The sequence below is a fragment of the Mucor velutinosus genome (genome assembly GCF_035048745.1).
Source record: "Mucor velutinosus strain NIH1002 chromosome Unknown tig00000165, whole genome shotgun sequence".
NCBI lineage: Eukaryota > Fungi > Mucoromycota > Mucoromycetes > Mucorales > Mucoraceae > Mucor > Mucor velutinosus.
This window is the reverse complement of record NW_027041913.1, coordinates 2,152,394-2,170,096: the sequence shown is the minus strand read 5'-3', so window position 1 is coordinate 2,170,096 and position 17,703 is coordinate 2,152,394. Positions and strand designations below refer to the sequence as shown.

Genomic DNA, 17,703 nt, shown 5'->3' with positions numbered 1-17,703 from the left:
TGTATAAGCTTTGTTTTCAAACACACTGCTACACATTATCCATCGCAGAGAATCCAAAGGATCATGACATACATGTGCGCTTTAGATCAAATTCAAATCAGGAACCTAATTCTCTTGTTAGATAGTCATCACAACATTCAAATGTAACAAACATACATGAAAGGGGCACTGATGGTTGTTAATCTCACAAAATAATTGGTCAAAGCGGCCTCTCACCATAGCAATCAGACGACATGTTTGTAGCACCATATTATCTTTATACTGTTTGCATATATAAATATTGGCTATTATAAATTTTACACTTTCATGAGCATGGTTTGATCTAGTCATTTATACAGCAAAAATCCGTAGTAAAATCTGAAAAGAGATCAGTTCATGACGAAAAGGAATCGCAACAGAGGATCACATTGATATGACGAGCCATATCACGCTTGTATATTCGCAACTGCTATAAATTCATAGTCCATGTGCATGTTATGTTGAATCAATCAAGAAGACTGAACGCTTTTGGAATCTTGGAATTGTTTGTTCGATAATCTTCAGGGCTGCTCCTATTTATGTCGTGATGAAACACCAAGAAGTTGAGCTAAATTCATTGTTTAGAGTGGCACGCCGTTTCATCTTGGAGTGTATTTCTCACCGCAGCTTTCTTCATTTCATTATGCTTACGGTATTTGAGTCTCCTCTTTGCCCAGTTTGTTTGTCTATGAAAGGTTCCGCGAACCACCTCCTCTTTCATTGTTCATCCAAAGAGAAAGTTTGGCAGGAGAGTCATTTTCGAGTTTCTCATCTCCATCCAAGATATCAAGAGGCTCTTCTGTCCCTTGACTTCTCCGACGTTTGGTATTGCCGATTTGCAGGAATGAAGCCCTACAGAATCCTCTTCATCACCCTTGACCAATTGTGGCTTGCCTACATGCAGTTTGGCCAGCATTCGAACCAATGTTCGTCAGGCCATTGCAAAAGATCAGTGCCCTTCCCTCCTGTAAAAATAAGAAAATTATTAGTTAGTTTATATAAGTCTAGTTTTCATCCTATTTTATCCCATATGATGTCCATATCTATTTATCTTGATTGCACCTGCCTCTTCACCCTGACCTCTTACTCTTGATGTACGCGACTCGAAAAAAAGTTTAGTGGCACCGACTAAGCTTCTGTGTTCAACATTTGGACGTTCAGTTCAACGAAATTCGGTTCTACTGATCTAAAATCGTGGAACTTGTGTAACTATCAGATAGCCAAGCACCCAATTTAGGTATATGTAAAAGTTATAAAATAACACATAGCAAACATATCATGAAATGTGCCACATTTCATCAAATAATGGGAGCTTTAAAGAGCGTATCTTTGAGAGATGTTGGCTAAATCAAACTTTCATACATGTACCAAACAAATCTCCTGGATCAATAGACTCATTTTATATACTTTCCTCAGCTTTTTCCAGATCATCGAAAACACCGATATTTTCATGAGGAATACCTCTTAAAACATTGCCATTTGGACGAAACGTGAAATTTACCCCTGAAAATGAGATTTTTTCATAAAGGTTTTTAAGCTCAAATCACTTGGAGAATCACGCTCTTTAATACTAGAAAGTTTATTTGCGTGATGCTTATTGAGAAAGTTGACTTTTTTTCAGAAAAACTGGTTTTCGAGTTTTTGTTCCTAGCGCGAAATTTTGTCAGTCAAATTTTTGCGTGAGTATAACCATTCGATTCACAGAGAAAATTGACACAAGCTCACTTAATATACTATTAACAACAACTTATTGAACTTTAGAGATATCTTCAATATAATCTCAAAGACATCCCATTTTAGATAGAGTTGGATCCAAAATGGTCAGGCCTATTTGAAACGCCGCAAATCCGAGTTGTGCTCTTTGACCTACGTTTTCACCCTCAATAACAATTTAAAGACACAATGTTACATTTCATCGTCAAGAGGACAGCTCCAGCTATGTATACGTGTAATTCAATTCATTTTTATTGGGTAGTTCTGCTTTTGGCCTTTTCTTTTGCTTGAGCAACAAGTGGGTCTAGTTGATCTTTCTCGGCAAGATTTCTCAACAGGTTGTAGATAATCGGTATAAAGTTGTGTTTTCTTAATACATTTTCTCTCTACAGTAAAAACATCAATTCGTCTGAACATAAGCGCTCTATTCATAGCAAGACTTACGTGCCACTTCTTTCTCTTATCTTGCTCTTGCTGTAACACTTGTTCATACATCATGCGACTGTGATTTGCTCTATTTCTTGCCTCCACATCATCCTCAGATAACGATAACAGGATGCCATCTGTTTCCTCAATCATCTCCTCCATTTGCTCTACTTTATCTCTGATCAAGGCCATCAGACTAAAGTGCAATGCAGCTGAACCGTAGCTCTCCATGCGCTTCTTGATGGCTTCGTTTGCTTTTTCGACCCAACTGGAGTCATCACAAGGACCCAAATTCACAGGACCTCTACTCAAACCATCCAGCTCGTAAAGCGCACCATGGATCGGCGTAAATGCAATGAAATGATAGACATCTTGATCTTTACCAGCATTGGGATCCACCATCTCATTGACAAAAGGATCTGATCTAGCAAAACTGTTGTGCACTGAACGAATCAATTCACTGTTGGAGATGGCCAAACCCTTCATCTATTTTTAAAGTGGGTCAATATCAGCGATCGAGATGGCTATCATCGTTGTGTATTTACATCAGGTGGGAAATCAGCTGTAAATTCCTTGAAGTTTCTCAATTCTTCGCCGAGATCAAGGTCATCTCTGTTGAGTAAAATGGAAAGAATGGCTTGTGTTGCACATGCATTATTGATAACTTGGTTTGCAAAGAATACATGATCAGCATTTTCATCAGCTGGAGGCGCATAGCTCTTTTTGTTTTGCCATTTGAACAGGAAAATAAGTCCATAGACTTGTCTACAAGGTGGTAGCATAAGCAGTGTAAGTATGACATTTAAAAAGATCGATTGCTGGCAGCCTACCCAAGATCTGCTGTGAATTCAGGATCCAAACTCCAGATTTCCTCCACCTGTACACCTTTGCATCCCATATTGGAGATCAATTCAGTAAACACACCTACATCGCCATGAGTTGAAGCTCTTTAATATCATTGCAAGACCTTACCAGGATCACTTTCAATCAAACACCAATCTCCTGCGTCAGTCATTTTATATGGTTGTGTATACTTTTGTGAAAGAATGAAAAAAACGCATAGGCAATGCCATGACGTGCTACGGCATTGCCATTCATTTTTGGGACAGTGCTTTGGTACCGTTTTTTTTTTGTCTCTAAAATGTTGGACTCTTATACAATCCTCAAAAACCTACTTTAACAGCAATAGACAGAACCCATTGATAGAGCCAAATGAAACCTGTAGTTATCGTCAAGGAACGACCAAGAAGAGCAGCCAAGGACAAGGTGTACAACACAAGGATTAGTGGTCAACGCGCTGCCCCAAAATCTAGGAAAAGAGTGGCAGAATCCGAACCTGAATCTGAAGGATCTGATTATGAAGCAGCAGCAGCACCTGAAGAAGAATCAGAGGAAGAGTCAGAGGAAGAGTCAGAAGAGTCAGAGGAGTCAGAGTCAGAAGAGGAGGATGAAGAGTTCAGTACATCAAGGAAACCACGCAGTAGATCTGGAAAAAAAGTGACAGCAGGAAGAGGAGGCCGAGCAAAAGCAGCAGGATCAAACAAGTCAATTACACCAAAGAAGCGTCAAAAGCCATCTACCATGTCAGGCAATCGAACCATTCATCGAGTCAATCAAGCCATGCCAGTGCTGCCTTTACGACAGGTGCAACAGAAACGGGACAACAGCCATCTATCACCTTATGCATTGGCCCGAGAGCGATTGCATGTCTCTGCGGTGCCTGATTCTTTGCCATGTCGAGAGGACGAATTTGTCAACATCATGGGCTATATAGAGAGTGCCATCCAAGAAGCCACGGGCACATGCGTCTATATATCAGGCGTGCCTGGCACAGGAAAGACGGCAACTGTATTAGAAGTGATTCGGTATTTACAACATCAAGCAGAACAGAAGGAAATAGCAGACTTTGACTTTGTGGAGATCAACGGCATGAAATTGACAGATCCAAATCAAGCTTACAGTATATTGTGGGAGTGCATTGAGCGAGCATCCAACGCAAACTGCGATGGCAAACGAAAACGATACACTTCGGCACATGCTTTACAAATGCTGGAAGCCAAATTCTCAAAGCAAAGCAACGATCAACGAACAACGTAAGTGTTCTTTTGGATATTTGATTAGTGACAAAAACGAGGCTCAACCTAGCATGTTAGTGTGGTCTTGATGGATGAGCTGGATCTGTTGGTTACCAAGAAACAAACCGTCATGTACAACTTTTTCGACTGGCCCAGTCGACCCCTCTCCAAGCTCATTGTAGTTGCAGTAGCCAATACCATGGATTTACCAGAGCGTATCATGAGCAACAAGATTGCCAGTCGTATGGGTCTGACACGTATCAACTTTCAGCCTTACAAGTATGATCAGCTCTTCAAGATTGTGCAATCTCGTTTGGAAGGCATTGATGCGTTTGCCAAAGAAGCAGTGGAATTTGCCGCTCGCAAAGTGAGTGCTGTCAGTGGCGATGCGCGTCGTGCTTTGGATATCTGTCGGAGAGCCGTGGAAATTGTGGAACAGCGTATCAGTGAATCCAATGGATCCACCAAGCATGTTACCATTGCTGTGGTGGATGAAGCCGTTAAGGAAATGTTCTCGTCTCCCTCCGTCGCCTTTATTCGCTCATGCTCATTACATCAAAAGATCTTTCTAGTTGCCTGTATGCAGCGCTCACGTGCGATAGGTCTGGCCGAAATAGAGTTTGGCGATGTAGCACACTACCATATTCAAACCTGCAAATGGCATAATATAGAGCCACCCAATACCAGTGACCTGATGCGTGTCTGTGAGTCGCTGGGCCAGACAAGAGCACTGATCATGGAAAGCGGGCGAATGGACATTTGTATGCGATTGTCGCTGAATTTGATTGAAGAAGACATTGTCATGGCATGCAAAGCAGACAAGCTGATTAGCAGACTACTGGCAAATTTACCATCTACCACTGCTTGAAAGGGAATTAAGGAGCTAACTACCATGTTGTTCATGCTCGGAACTGACTTGTTTTGTTAGTAAACATATTGGTGGTATATAAATAAATCAGGCCCATCAACATGGAGCATATGTGTATATATCCAGACTCTTTGTCTCTTTGTTATTTTTCTTTCTTCTTCTTCTTCTTCTTCTTCTTCTTCTTCTACTCGTTGCAAGAATTATACATATCAAGCTCTGTAGTTAACAATCTGATTCTCACTTCCAAGAGACCTGTCATGACAATATCTTATTTTCCAATGTACAAGAGCTCCAGTTCCAATACAGCAACCACTGGTTCATCACTGCCCATTACGCCACCCACGATCCATTCCATCACTAGTAAACCTCATGACCAAAGAGACAAGAGCTCTGGCTACGATTCCGATTCTTCAGACGAAGGAGGACGTCGACCCACTCTGCCTCAACAAGGATTGACACTAAGAATCACCAACCCTGACACGGAATCGGACACTTGCAAATCAGCCCCTACTACAACTGATGTGGCTATGGCTATTGTTGCAAGCGTCACTGATGTCTGTCATCATCATCATCATCATCATCATCAGCAGCAGCAGCAGCAGCAGCAGCAACACATATCAATTAGCAATGTACCTGATTTGCCACCTCACATAAACTTAAATGGGCCATACACCACTCTACCACATCGTGAGTCTAAGACAGTTGCAGTAAGCATGCACGAACCACAAGCAGACTATCAGAAAGAGGTAATGATATATGATGAGTGCGCCCTTGTTTTGTCCAATTAAGCTTTGAAACTGTATATAGCCAACAAGTGTCACTGATCAGCAGATGAAGGTGTTACCATTTCAGCAGCAGCAGCAGCAGCAGCAGCAGCAGGCTCCTTGTTCGCCATCTATTAATGACATCGCCTTGCCCACCTCACCCAAAACATCCACTCAATTAGCAACCGAATACGCTGCCAGTAACGCTTCAAAATATGCCAAGGTATCCTACCACCTCACAAACGATCCAAATGCCATCAAAATATACAGGGACATGGCAGAAAAGACAAACGATACCACGGTTCAGCTCATGTTTGCAAAGTATCTACTCGAAACTGCCAATGCATTCTTCCCAAACGCATCAACCAGTGCTGCTCCTGTGGTTGTGGGTAGCATGTGGGGCCTTGGTACAACCACCAAGAAGGTGCAGAGACCAGACCCTTTCCTCGTAGTGCCCAGCATAACAGAGGAAGAAGCTATGAATGGGTCGTCCTACAACAGCGTCCAGTCAAGCAACAAGAACCGAGCTTCGTCGTTTGATGCAGTGACATCGTTTCGTCCATCAATATATGGAGACAGACCTTCTACCATTGCTACGACATTGTTCGTCAAGCAACAGCCACAGCAACGTGATCGACATGGCAATACCAAATCATCGAAAGAAAAGGCTGCTGTAGATCAAACACGTATTCAGAAACGAAAAGCGTTGGAGGACGAAGGTGTTAAATGGATCAAACGGCTCGCTAAACTCAATGTCGCTGAGGCATGTTATATGCAAGCACGCTGGATGGACAAGGAAATGTACGGCTTCAAACAGAATAAAACGAAATCAATACAGTTGCATCAAGTGGCTGCTAAAGCTGATATACCTGAATCCGTGTTTGCGCTTGCTGAATACCTGCAAGAAGAAGGTAAAGTGGAGCCTAGCCGTGTTTTGAGATACTATAAAGCGTCAGCAGAGCAAGGTTATGTGAATGCCATCTATGTAAGTGTGCAAAGGATGGTATCTGCCACGCAGTAGGCTCATACATACACTAGAAAATGGCATTGATTACGCTGAAGGGAGAACTTGGAACCAGACAAAGTTTAGTGCAAGGCTTAAAGCTCATATATGATGCATGCAAGCTTTGCTCTGAAGAATTCAATGAACCATTGTATACATTTGGACTTATGCTGACAAACGACGAACAGAGTCAAGTCGATGTGCCAAGGTAAGCAACCAACTCCAAAGCAAACATCTATTCATACTATGCACTACCCATAGTGAACTAAGTGAGGCATACGGTGGAAAAGCTGCTGGCATTTTATACTACGAACGAGCTGCAAGCCTCAACAATGCCAAAGCACAAGCCAAGTTGGGCTCCATTTACGAGCATGGATTGTATGGAGAGTCCATGAATTTTGCAAGAGCCTACTTTCATTACGAAGTAGCCGCTCTAAATGGCAATCCCAAAGCCATGCTGGGTCTGTGTCGTCTTCATAACCGAGGCAATCATGGCCCAGGGGATAACAATGAAGCGTTTCGACTGGACAATGATGTATCTGGTTGGCTAGCTGCTACACCTATCAATGAAGATTTATCGTTTCAGTGGTGTGAGAGAGCAGCCAAAGCAGAACTTGTGGATGCATTGGCCTTGTTAGGGTTTGTATAAGGCATAGTAGTGTAAAGATGTGTCCCTCTAACCAAAAGTGCTATACTACCAGATGGTTCTATGAGCGAGGATTTGGTACTCCAAGAGATTTCAGTCGAGCAGAGAAATACTATAGATTGGCGGCAGAGCAAGGAGATGCAGGGGCAAGATCCCGACTAGTGCAAACGAATCATTCCATCACCAAACAACAGCATGAAGTGATAAATAAATGCATTACACCAATGCCTCAGCCGAAAAGCAGAAAGACTCCAGATTTTAGCAACAAGAAAGGTAACTGCTACTGCATGTAATCGGGCTCTTTTCTTCTTGATTACTGTAAGACCTATAGAAGGACCATGTCATATGAATAAAATCGCAAGGCAATGCTTGATGCTCAAACTCTATTTCCCAAGTTTTTTTCTCACTCAAAATCACTCACTGTGACACATTTTAGACCTGCTGCACCACAACATTTTTAATTGTTGACTCATCAACAATTCAGGGATCTGTTATCTTTTTCTTTCTTCCGTATCATGAATATCACTTGTAGAATCAACAGACCTTGCATCCAGCTATGGTCTGCTAAAGTATGCCGAAATTACAGCGCAACAACAAAGACAAATGTAATGTGTATATCATGTCGTGCCTAATTATGCTCATCTGATTAAACATGTCAAACAGATTGCTATCCCAAAACAACAGGAAGTCAGAGTAATGTGCCTAAATCCGCTTTTTTTTTTTTTTTTTTTCTTTGGCAAAGCATGTACCAACATGGTCTCTTTAGGAACTTTTAGTCAATCTCATGGATACAGGGCCTAGTAAAAGAGAATTGCAACACTTTTTAAAACGCTTTGGACCTGAAGTCAAGAGTCAAAAGCCAACGTTACTCTCTGGATTTGAAGAAATCAAAGGCGCTCCAGGTGTGAAATCACCAAAAGAATACGTCAATGAACTACTGGCACCCACATACCATCAGTTAGCATTGACAAAGGTCGAAGGTCCGTTTGACAAGAGCGATTGGCAAAAGGTGGGCAACACACTGTACAAATTACAAAAGTTGGGCCTGTCATCTATTGTTGTATCTGATAACCCAAGCTGGCGCACCGACAAATCGTCGCCGAGCGAGTTGGCCAAGCGCATGTTTAGTGAGAGTATGACGCTGGTGGAATCGATTGAACAGGCAGGCGGTCGAGCACGACTTGTATACAGTTCCGCATTAGAGAGATCATCCAATTCAGCCAATGCAATCGACATCAATTTGGATTTCATCCTATCTGCATTGAACAACAATCAAATCCCTATTGTGGTACCTATTCTCACAGAGCACGATGGTCAGCTAGTGCCTGTCAATGCAAATGAAGCAGTCGTTGCACTGACTCAAAGACTCAAAACTCAGGCACTGGATCCTAAATTAGTGCCATCCAAGATTGTCATTATCAACAAGGAAGGTGGCATCCCAAATCACAATCTTCCCGGCACAGCCCACAGTCTTGTCAATGTGCAAGAGGAATTCAGTGACATTGAGTCAGCATTTTCCAAGAATACCGAGTGGAACAAATCATATCCTAGCACCTTGGATGATTTAGCCATGGTGCGAGATTGCTTGGATCAATTACCTACCTCTTCCTCGGCGATTATTGCTCCCACAGCATCGTTACCATCTGCATTGATTACAAATCTAGTGACAGACAAACCTCTGTACTCATCATCCTTACCTGTGACTCATCATACCCGCATCAATCAGGCCAAAACAACTGTGCTTCGTCACGGCATCAAGATCAACAACTACTCCCATGTCAGTGATCTCAATCTCAACCGACTCACCGAGCTACTGGAAGCTAGTTTTCAAAAGAAAGTAGACACAGACGCATTCTATGGAAGATTGGAGCATGTATTAGCAGGCGCCATCATTGCAGGCGATTATGAAGGAGCAGTGATCATGACCAACGAAACAGCCAATAATACACAGCATGCCTACCTGGATAAATTTGCCATTGCACCCTCCAGTCAAGGCATTGGCCTGACTGACATCTTGTGGAAACGCATGTGCGATCGATACCCTGAATTACTATGGAGAAGTCGAACAGATAACGGAGTCAACAAATGGTAAATATAAGAGGCAACATGTAACACATGTCAGTTTTGAGTCTAAAAAAAAAAAAAAAAAAAAAAAAAAAAAAACTATAAAATCTTGTCTGTCATTGATAGGTACTTTGAAAGATCAAACGGCTATTTACGATTACCTAATACCAGTTGGGTGCTTTTCTGGCATGGCAGGAATGGCTATCGTCATGTTGATGAGTACTCTAAGATTGCAACACGTATCCCTGCTTCATTTTTGCCACCACAACAAGGCTGATAATAAAAACTGATTATGTAATCTGTTGATTAAGTAAGAAAACTGGGAACAATGTTTGATTTCTTCTCCTCGTCCCGTTTCTTATACCATAACCAGTTAGAGTACGCCATTTAAAAGTGGGATTGTATAAAACGAAGAAACTTTTTAGCTTTAGAAAGTTTCTCTTCTCGTTTTTTTTTTTTCTTGTTATTAGATAAACCTATAGAAATACTGTATTACTAGTCATGTCTCCATCAAAAAACAGAATGCAATCGGATCTAGAGAGACACGCTGAACTTGTCAAGACATTGTCCGAGTTTGACTTGGTTGACATTGGCGAAAGAGTGCCTGAAATGCCTGCTGATTTGAAAGACGCAAAGAATATCTTGGTTACCGGTGGAGCAGGCTTCATGTAAGTTGTAAAGTGCATTGCAAGGTGCAGACGCTGACTACAACTTGTTGCAATAGTGGCTCTTTTCTTGTTAGAAAACTAGTTGTACTATATCCAGAATACCACATCTATGTTATCGACAAGCTGGACTATTGTGGATCATTGCATAATCTAAAGGCAGTAAAAGAGTTCCCCAACTACACATTCGTGAGGGTATGTCTTTCACCATCTAGCCTGTTCAACGTTGGACTCACAGTTGCTTTAGGGAGATATCACTTGCGTTGACTTCATAACCTTCTTTCTCAAGGAAAAGAAGATTGATGTTATCTTTCATCTGGCAGCACAAACTCATGTCGATAATTCCTTTGGAGACTCTTTTGAATTCACAAAGTAAGGCTTAGTACTTGCATTTCGATATATATATATATATATGAACGTATTAACGAGTCAAATAGAAACAACGTTATGGGTACACATGTATTACTAGAGGCAGCTAAAATTAGAAAGATTATGAGATTCATTCATGTCAGTACCGACGAAGTGTATGGCGAGATCATCAATGGACCAGACTGCCCAGAAGACACTATTCTACAACCTACCAACCCGTATTCCGCAACCAAAGCTGCAGCTGAATGTCTTGTTAAAGCCTATCATATGTCATTTGGACTGCCCATCATGATTACCAGATCCAATAACGTCTATGGCCCATATCAATTTCCAGAAAAGATTACATCGAAATTTGTGTGCAGTCTGCTCCGAGGAAAGAAGTGCTATATTCATGGAGATGGACTCAATTCGAGAAAATACCTGTACGCTGCAGATGTGGTTAATGCAATTGACATTATTTTCCACAAGGGCATGGTTGGTGAAACTTACAATATTGGTTCTCCATCAGAAATATCCAATTTGGAAATGGCCAGAAGATTGATCTTGCTGTTTGGATACAAGGAGGACGAAATCATGGATCATATTGAATTTGTCAGAGACAGAGCACATAATGACAAACGCTATGCTATCGATTGCACCAAAATAGAGAGACTGGGGTGGTCTCCAAAAGTCAAATTTGACGAAGGCCTATTAAAGACAAGTGAGTATTTAATTAAGCAATCATTAGAACAAGCAAAGGCTTATAAACAAAACTAGTTGATTGGTATAGACAATGCACGGATACATGGTGGGGCGACGATATCTCTAGTGCCCTTATCCCTCACCCATTCAAAGTGATTCCTTCCTATGATGTATCCACTGTAGAATAGAAATAAACCCCATCATCTAAGAAATTCTTCTGCATTACTCACCCGTCAAATTGTATTGCCATCCATCACATCCGGGAAGTCTATTTGGGGTTTAATAAGTGGCACAGTTGCCAAAAAAAAAAGAGGGGTTTTTTATCATCAATAGATGATCCTTTCAATTCGGCTTCTCATTCAACCGCTCCATCTTTATTTGAATTCGTCTTTTAGTGTCATCTCATCTCTCATCATTTGCATCTCCTCTTTCTCTCTTGAATGCAACAATTCTCTCACAATAGCAATGCCGACCACCACACCAGAACAACAACAGCAATACATCATGTCATTGGAAAGAACTTCATCGTGGCATGATATATTGGATACACCTGCTTTCGACCTGGAAGAAGGACGCTCGTCTTCCTCAGACGATGACAATTACCGCTATGTAGATCCTGCTAATAGAAAGTTCAGGAAACCTCCAGTTCAGTTCTCCATCTCAATTCTTCGCATTGATGGGGACACTCAAAAGAAAACATGCCACCCGGGCTCCATCTTTGAAGGTGTCGTTAAGCTCAAGCTGGATACGCCTCTTGCTGCTCAACATCTCAAGCTTGTATTTAAAGGAGCAGGTAATTTTAGCATTGCCATGTGACCAACTTGAATAGCCTTCTGAATGTGTATGCATTAGAGCGAATTCATTCTGATACCATTGGCAAAGCCAACAAGAAGCGAGGCGAGCGTTTGTTTGCTATACGAACCATATTATGGGGAAAGCCATCTTGCCAGAATAATTTATGGCCTTTGATTGAATCTGGTGAACATGTGTTTCCATTCATGTGTGAAATTCCAATGGTGAATTATCCACCTACGTTCCGGCATCATCTTGCTTCGTGTGAATTCGAACTACTGGCATCTCTAGAACGTCCTGCCCTTCGGCCATTTCAAACAGTGCCATATCAAGTGCGATATGAGCCCTTTATTGAATCAAAGTCTATCAAATTGCCCAACATATACCAAGAAAAGCTGCGTCTCGACAATACACACAATGTCGTGGTGACACTTGTCAAGGGCTGTGATTACAACATACTCGACAGTCGTACAGAGACAATGAAAGTGCAATTATCCATCATCAACCTTCAGAAAGGCAAGCAGCATCAAGACAATAATGCAGCCTTGTTCAATCACATTGAAGCCTATGTGAAGCGAGAGGTGGATGTCACACACGGCTCTTACCATCGAGCAGATACCATGGTCATGACTCACGTTGAGCAATCCAAATTTGGTGTTGGCAATCATCGTGGCGCCTGTACGTACTATATCAACATTCCAATACCAATTGAAATCAGCAAAAAGAACAACCCTACCATACTAAGGAACTTTAGTGTGCTGGGAATGACAACGACCACCAATTTTTCAAAGCATATCAAGATTGAATATAAACTCTACATTACTGCAAAAGTGCGACATGGCCTCATGTGGGCAAAACGACAATTATTCTGTATACCGCTACATTTTGGAACTGTTGCGCCAGGGGAACAATTACCTTCTACGTTGGTCAGTTACCGACATCCTTCGGTTACATCAGACACAACATTGTCAACAAAGCCTAAATTCATTCGACCACCTAGTCTAGAAGAACAGTTACCTGCCTATGATGAAGAAACTCCTCCTCCTGTCTATTGTGTCCCAATAGCAGGTGATGTAAATACGCATAGGCAAAACCGTTTGCACCTGATTACCTCTTCCCATTAAATGATCTGTTGTTTGATTTTCTTTCTGCACATTGTAAATATATAGTAGGCCCTCTGGCCTGTTTAGTGCTCAGTGAGAATCTTGCTCTATCATGTAGTTGATTACTGATTGATTGATTGATTGATTGATTGATTGAAAAACTCGGATGACACGAGGTAGTGGAAATCCCCAATTCCAATATATATATAAAAAAAAAACATTAGATAACTGAATTTATTGCAATAGTCCATATTGTATTTACTAGTCGATCTATCTGGCTACGCTCCATGTCGGCGTCGCCTATGGGCTCTCGCCAAAGACATTTCAAATCAGAGATAATAAAAATCTGGTATATCAAGTAGATTTTAAACAATCAATTAATAGTAGTAAAAAAAAAAAGGAGGCTATATCAGAGTCAGGAGGGGGAGTTATCCATTCGCTGATGTTGCTCTTGAGATGGCAGCATAAAGCTGGCCATGTGTAAATACAGGACTTGTGTAAGAGCTAGAGTAACTTTTTTGAGATATTGTCATTGTAAACGACGCCTTTATTATAGGGAAAAACTCCCAAGAAAGAAAAAAAAGTATTCGAGCTAAGGAATTGTCCTTTAAGATCCATGATTCCCATTTGATCAGCATCGTAGTAACCATCATTGTCATCATCATTGTTATCATCAGAAAGGCATTTGGGTCAGCAAGCAGCGACGCCAACGCCAAAATTGATTCAAACTCAGCCAATTTTTTTTTTTCTGTTCAAGATTGGACAGATTTTGGGGGTTTTTTTTGGACTTCTTTAATCTATTATATGATATTCGACTATATAAACTGTGATGATCACCCTATGCTTTCTCATACATTCTTGAAGTACTTTTCAAGGCGCTTCCAATGGTGCTAACTGTAATCAGTGTTTTGAATGAATCTATTGAGCAATTTGACAGAACATGAAATGAGGTTATTAGCGAAAATAGCCATATTTTGCATATGAAAACCTCATAAACGTGATTTCAGAGGTTGCCTTGGATCGAGAGAAACATTTTGATTTAATATATACCATAACAAAAGTCTTCATTTTCAAGATGAAAAATGCGATCGTTTGAAATTCGATGAAAACCATGAGGTGCCCCTCATGCTTTTTGGTCGATTTTCGGTCATGTTTTTTTTTTTAGTCCCAAAAAAGTTGAACAAAGGCATCAGTAAGCAACTGCTAAACGAGAGCAATTGTTTGGTGCTATTCTGACCATCTAAAACGACCTCTAACACGAGATAATCCAGCTCAAATCCGTCCGAGTTTCATTGTGTTCTGCATACTTCTCGGTAGCAAGAGGTCATACAAGTATACTGTCTGTCCGTATAAGAATTGTTTCCTTTGCTACAAACGTAGAGCATCATAAAGAGTCAGATCTAGAGTAAAAGGTGGTGTTTGGATGGTTGTTGGCTAATCCTCGAAAGTTAACAATGCTGAATTCATTTGATGCATGTCAAATTTCTAATGTCGCCTGATTTTCATGCAGATGCATAAGATTACCTATAATAATAATAGGTAGCATTTCAAAACCTCAATATTGGCACTCACTAATGTGAACCACACGTGTCAATAATCGAGGCGCAAGATTCTGATCATGAGTTCTTTTGATGCAAGCCCATCTTGGCGGATGTCTTGTTAAAGGGCACTGACTATTGAAGTTACCATTGGTGTCTCAACCTGTGCCCTCAATCTTGCACTCGACAATAAAATACAGTGAATACAGCGATTTTATTAAAGTGGTATGTACAAATGATTAGAGATAGTAATAGTATTCAGAAATCTTATATAAGGACATCATAAGCTTCCTGATCTCTCCTCTGTCTTTCTTCCAGAACCAATCCTTGGTATGATTGATGAGTTGGCGAATGATTGAAATTGCTACTGATTGGCTCCTCGAATGCCACTGTTGTATTGAATTTAGGCATCTGTTGATATTCCAGATCGACAGCAATGTTGATGCCTTTTTGTTGCAAAGCATGTCAGCCAACTATATACTCGAGTGCTTCAGACAAGTTATATCTTACCTGATGAAATCTTTTCTGTCCACAAGAGGGAAGCTGCGCAAGTTTGAACATGGAACAAAACTTGAGGTCCATTCTCTGTGGTGATGCGAAATACATTTGGCTTCTTTTTGTAATCAGTAGCTGCTTCAACCTTGGCATTTGACAAGGATAGATTCACCAAAGGAGTGTACCTAACGCTCTGTTGATAATAGGGTGCCATTGTTGGAAGATAATGGTAGCCACCGAGTGCGTAAGAGTTATCTTTTGCTTCATAGACCTTTAGTACAGTTCCCTGAAGCTCCATGTATACATCTCTCCAAGGACGCCTTCTTGGCCTCACACCAGGTAAATCAAATTCAATCTTGGCAGATGCTTTACCCATCTTCTGTACAGAGCAAGAGTATCTTGGTAATGTCTCTTTTCCTTTCATGCTGCGCTTCTTTGGGGCAGTATTTGAGCCAGCGGCATATGAGTTTCTTCGCTTATCCAAAACGTATTCGCAGTACTCTGGGGGGTCCAGCGAAGGTAATGAAAAGCGTCTGCTGTTATCGTATTTGGGTGGATCAGTGGCAAATCGAACTTTTGGTTTTGATACTTGGATTGAATTTGGCCAAGGTTGTTGTGTGTCATCTTCCTCAGTTGTCGCAGCAATTGAGCGAATCCTCTGAATGACACCTTCCACGATCTTTGTATCATAATCGGTATCTTCTGGGTCATCCAGTACGAGATGTGGGATATCACTATCTTGCTGCTGCTGTGCAAAGTCAGGCGTGAGAAAACAGTTGTCTTCATCTGCATTATCGATATCGCCACTTTCTGGCTGACTGAACGATGATGAACTGCTTGTCAATGATGAACTGCGGATATACTGCGCAATTTGTGATAGTTTTTGACAGTCTCTTTGTTTGCGTATGCCATACAGCTTAAAATCTTTTTCATCTGTCATTTGCATGAATTGATCCAAATCGACTCCTTTCAGATTTGCGCTGTATCGTAGCAACTCGGTTTGGTTCAATATATCATCTATAAGCGTATAATTAATCGAGCTGGCCAAAGCATTGTATCAAGGGATATTTACTGGTTGTGGTTAATATGCTGCCAAAACTACTGTCTTGGACGATAATTATGGGTGATTGTAATTGTTTAAGCATTGAGATATGGGAATAAAATGTGTTGGTTTAGACATTTAAAAAGAGCCCCTTTTGTATGGAATTTATGATTTATGCAGATTTGACGTTAGGCGAGTTTTTTTTTCCTGAACAATGCTGTTATTGGAACATTCTAAAACGAAACTTCCATCCGTTCAGCCTATCAAATTAGCTTGACTCTCAGTCAAAACGTGCACAGTTAAGCTATTTCGAAATCCACAACTGTCATCTGCCCCTTTCCTTCTTCTTGGAATACATCGGTATCAGCCTCTTATGTTCAAATGCGTTCATCTCATTTTTCTCCTCGGAAGGCCTTACATATATCCAATGGAAGTCTATCAATGTTACTTTGTTTAAATGTCAATGCGATCCAGCAAGACAAAATGACATGTCCAAGCAAAATGCATTTTTATGTATTGTGAGCCACCGTATCGGATGCATGTATACAGTGATGGATTTGCAAATGGGATCATAGGGCCATGAAGGTGAGAAGAGAAGTGAAGGCTAGATATAAGCGAGAGTTGTTATCACTGTAACGCCAATGGATGCTTCTTGTGCCGTACAGTATCAATTTCGCAAGTATAGCATGCTTCTTATTATACGAGGTGGCTCTCATGATGCTTACTGGATAAGAATGAGAGGTATTCCATAGGAATTTAGTGAAAAATCAAACATTGGAGTTACCTAAATCGAGACCAAGCGCAACAGGCGATTTGTGAGCATCGTATGCGAGCATTTCAAATCCAAAGGTAATCTGTAGCTAGAACATTTGTGCTGACTACAAGATCTGAACGTTGAGTGTAGACTATATACGGGTTGCACTGATATGATCAAGGCGGTGTCTCAGCAGCGACTCAGATCTCCACCAGCATGGTGCTTTTGTCACGTTTCAAATGTATGCCTTTTGCGATCAATATCAACTTTAGCGACATTTACATTTGTTGAAGATGCTCACTTTTGCTTGACTCAATCCTTGCATGGGCTACCTATTCTCTTTACTATTAACAATACCAAAAGTAGCTCGAGATACATAAAGACAAATACACACCATCCTACCCAACTTTTGGTGTCATGAATGTGTATTATGATGTGGCTGTTAATGAATGATCGCGAACAGGATGTATCGTTAGAATTCAAGTCTGGAATACTGACTTTTCATTTGATTAACAGCACTGATTTCTGGATATATAAATATCAATGTGCCAGCCATTGGCTGCATTCGGGATTCATATTCTACAGTGGTGTCTTTTCTGGTGTTTGATCGAGATTACAACGGTGGCTATCATGTCGTACAGGGTAGGAGATTTCGTCTTGAGTAACAAACGAACGATTCAGGCACCT

The 17,703-nt window shown here is 41.0% G+C and overlaps 7 protein-coding genes across 7 annotated transcripts; 5 read left to right on the top strand and 2 right to left on the bottom strand.

Annotated features, from left to right (window-relative positions):
- Window positions 1-1,982: 1,982 nt before the first annotated feature.
- On the bottom strand, window positions 1,983-3,172 carry SOX11_1 (Transcription factor SOX-11; the record flags this gene model as incomplete). Its single annotated transcript, XM_064823046.1, has 5 exons — window positions 1,983-2,117; window positions 2,176-2,643; window positions 2,703-2,922; window positions 2,988-3,081; window positions 3,130-3,172. 5 exons carry the CDS (start codon window positions 3,170-3,172, stop codon window positions 1,983-1,985), a joined length of 960 nt encoding a protein of 319 aa, XP_064679646.1.
- Window positions 3,173-3,369: 197 nt separating this feature from the next.
- On the top strand, window positions 3,370-5,100 carry ATC70_003690 (uncharacterized protein; the record flags this gene model as incomplete). The annotated part of the gene is made up of 2 exons (XM_064823045.1): window positions 3,370-4,250; window positions 4,311-5,100. 2 exons carry the CDS (start codon window positions 3,370-3,372, stop codon window positions 5,098-5,100), a joined length of 1,671 nt encoding a protein of 556 aa, XP_064679645.1.
- Window positions 5,101-5,378: 278 nt separating this feature from the next.
- On the top strand, window positions 5,379-7,806 carry ATC70_003689 (uncharacterized protein; the record flags this gene model as incomplete). Its single annotated transcript, XM_064823044.1, has 5 exons — window positions 5,379-5,846; window positions 5,908-6,849; window positions 6,903-7,075; window positions 7,129-7,506; window positions 7,569-7,806. The coding sequence occupies 5 exons, from the start codon at window positions 5,379-5,381 to the stop codon at window positions 7,804-7,806; spliced, it is 2,199 nt and encodes a 732-aa protein (XP_064679644.1).
- Window positions 7,807-8,028: 222 nt separating this feature from the next.
- On the top strand, window positions 8,029-9,854 carry ATC70_003688 (uncharacterized protein; the record flags this gene model as incomplete). The annotated part of the gene is made up of 4 exons (XM_064823043.1): window positions 8,029-8,118; window positions 8,177-8,206; window positions 8,280-9,601; window positions 9,704-9,854. The coding sequence occupies 4 exons, from the start codon at window positions 8,029-8,031 to the stop codon at window positions 9,852-9,854; spliced, it is 1,593 nt and encodes a 530-aa protein (XP_064679643.1).
- Window positions 9,855-10,099: 245 nt separating this feature from the next.
- NPY1_1 (NADH pyrophosphatase) lies at window positions 10,100-11,480 on the top strand (the record flags this gene model as incomplete). Its single annotated transcript, XM_064823042.1, has 5 exons — window positions 10,100-10,245; window positions 10,302-10,437; window positions 10,490-10,614; window positions 10,680-11,311; window positions 11,368-11,480. 5 exons carry the CDS (start codon window positions 10,100-10,102, stop codon window positions 11,478-11,480), a joined length of 1,152 nt encoding a protein of 383 aa, XP_064679642.1.
- A 277-nt stretch (window positions 11,481-11,757) lies between these two features.
- Window positions 11,758-13,208, top strand: ATC70_003686 (uncharacterized protein; the record flags this gene model as incomplete). The annotated part of the gene is made up of 2 exons (XM_064823041.1): window positions 11,758-12,085; window positions 12,145-13,208. 2 exons carry the CDS (start codon window positions 11,758-11,760, stop codon window positions 13,206-13,208), a joined length of 1,392 nt encoding a protein of 463 aa, XP_064679641.1.
- A 1,784-nt stretch (window positions 13,209-14,992) lies between these two features.
- Window positions 14,993-16,365, bottom strand: OSH3_2 (Oxysterol-binding protein 3; the record flags this gene model as incomplete). Its single annotated transcript, XM_064823040.1, has 3 exons — window positions 14,993-15,171; window positions 15,236-16,237; window positions 16,293-16,365. The coding sequence occupies 3 exons, from the start codon at window positions 16,363-16,365 to the stop codon at window positions 14,993-14,995; spliced, it is 1,254 nt and encodes a 417-aa protein (XP_064679640.1).
- Between the last annotated feature and the right edge of the window lie 1,338 nt (window positions 16,366-17,703).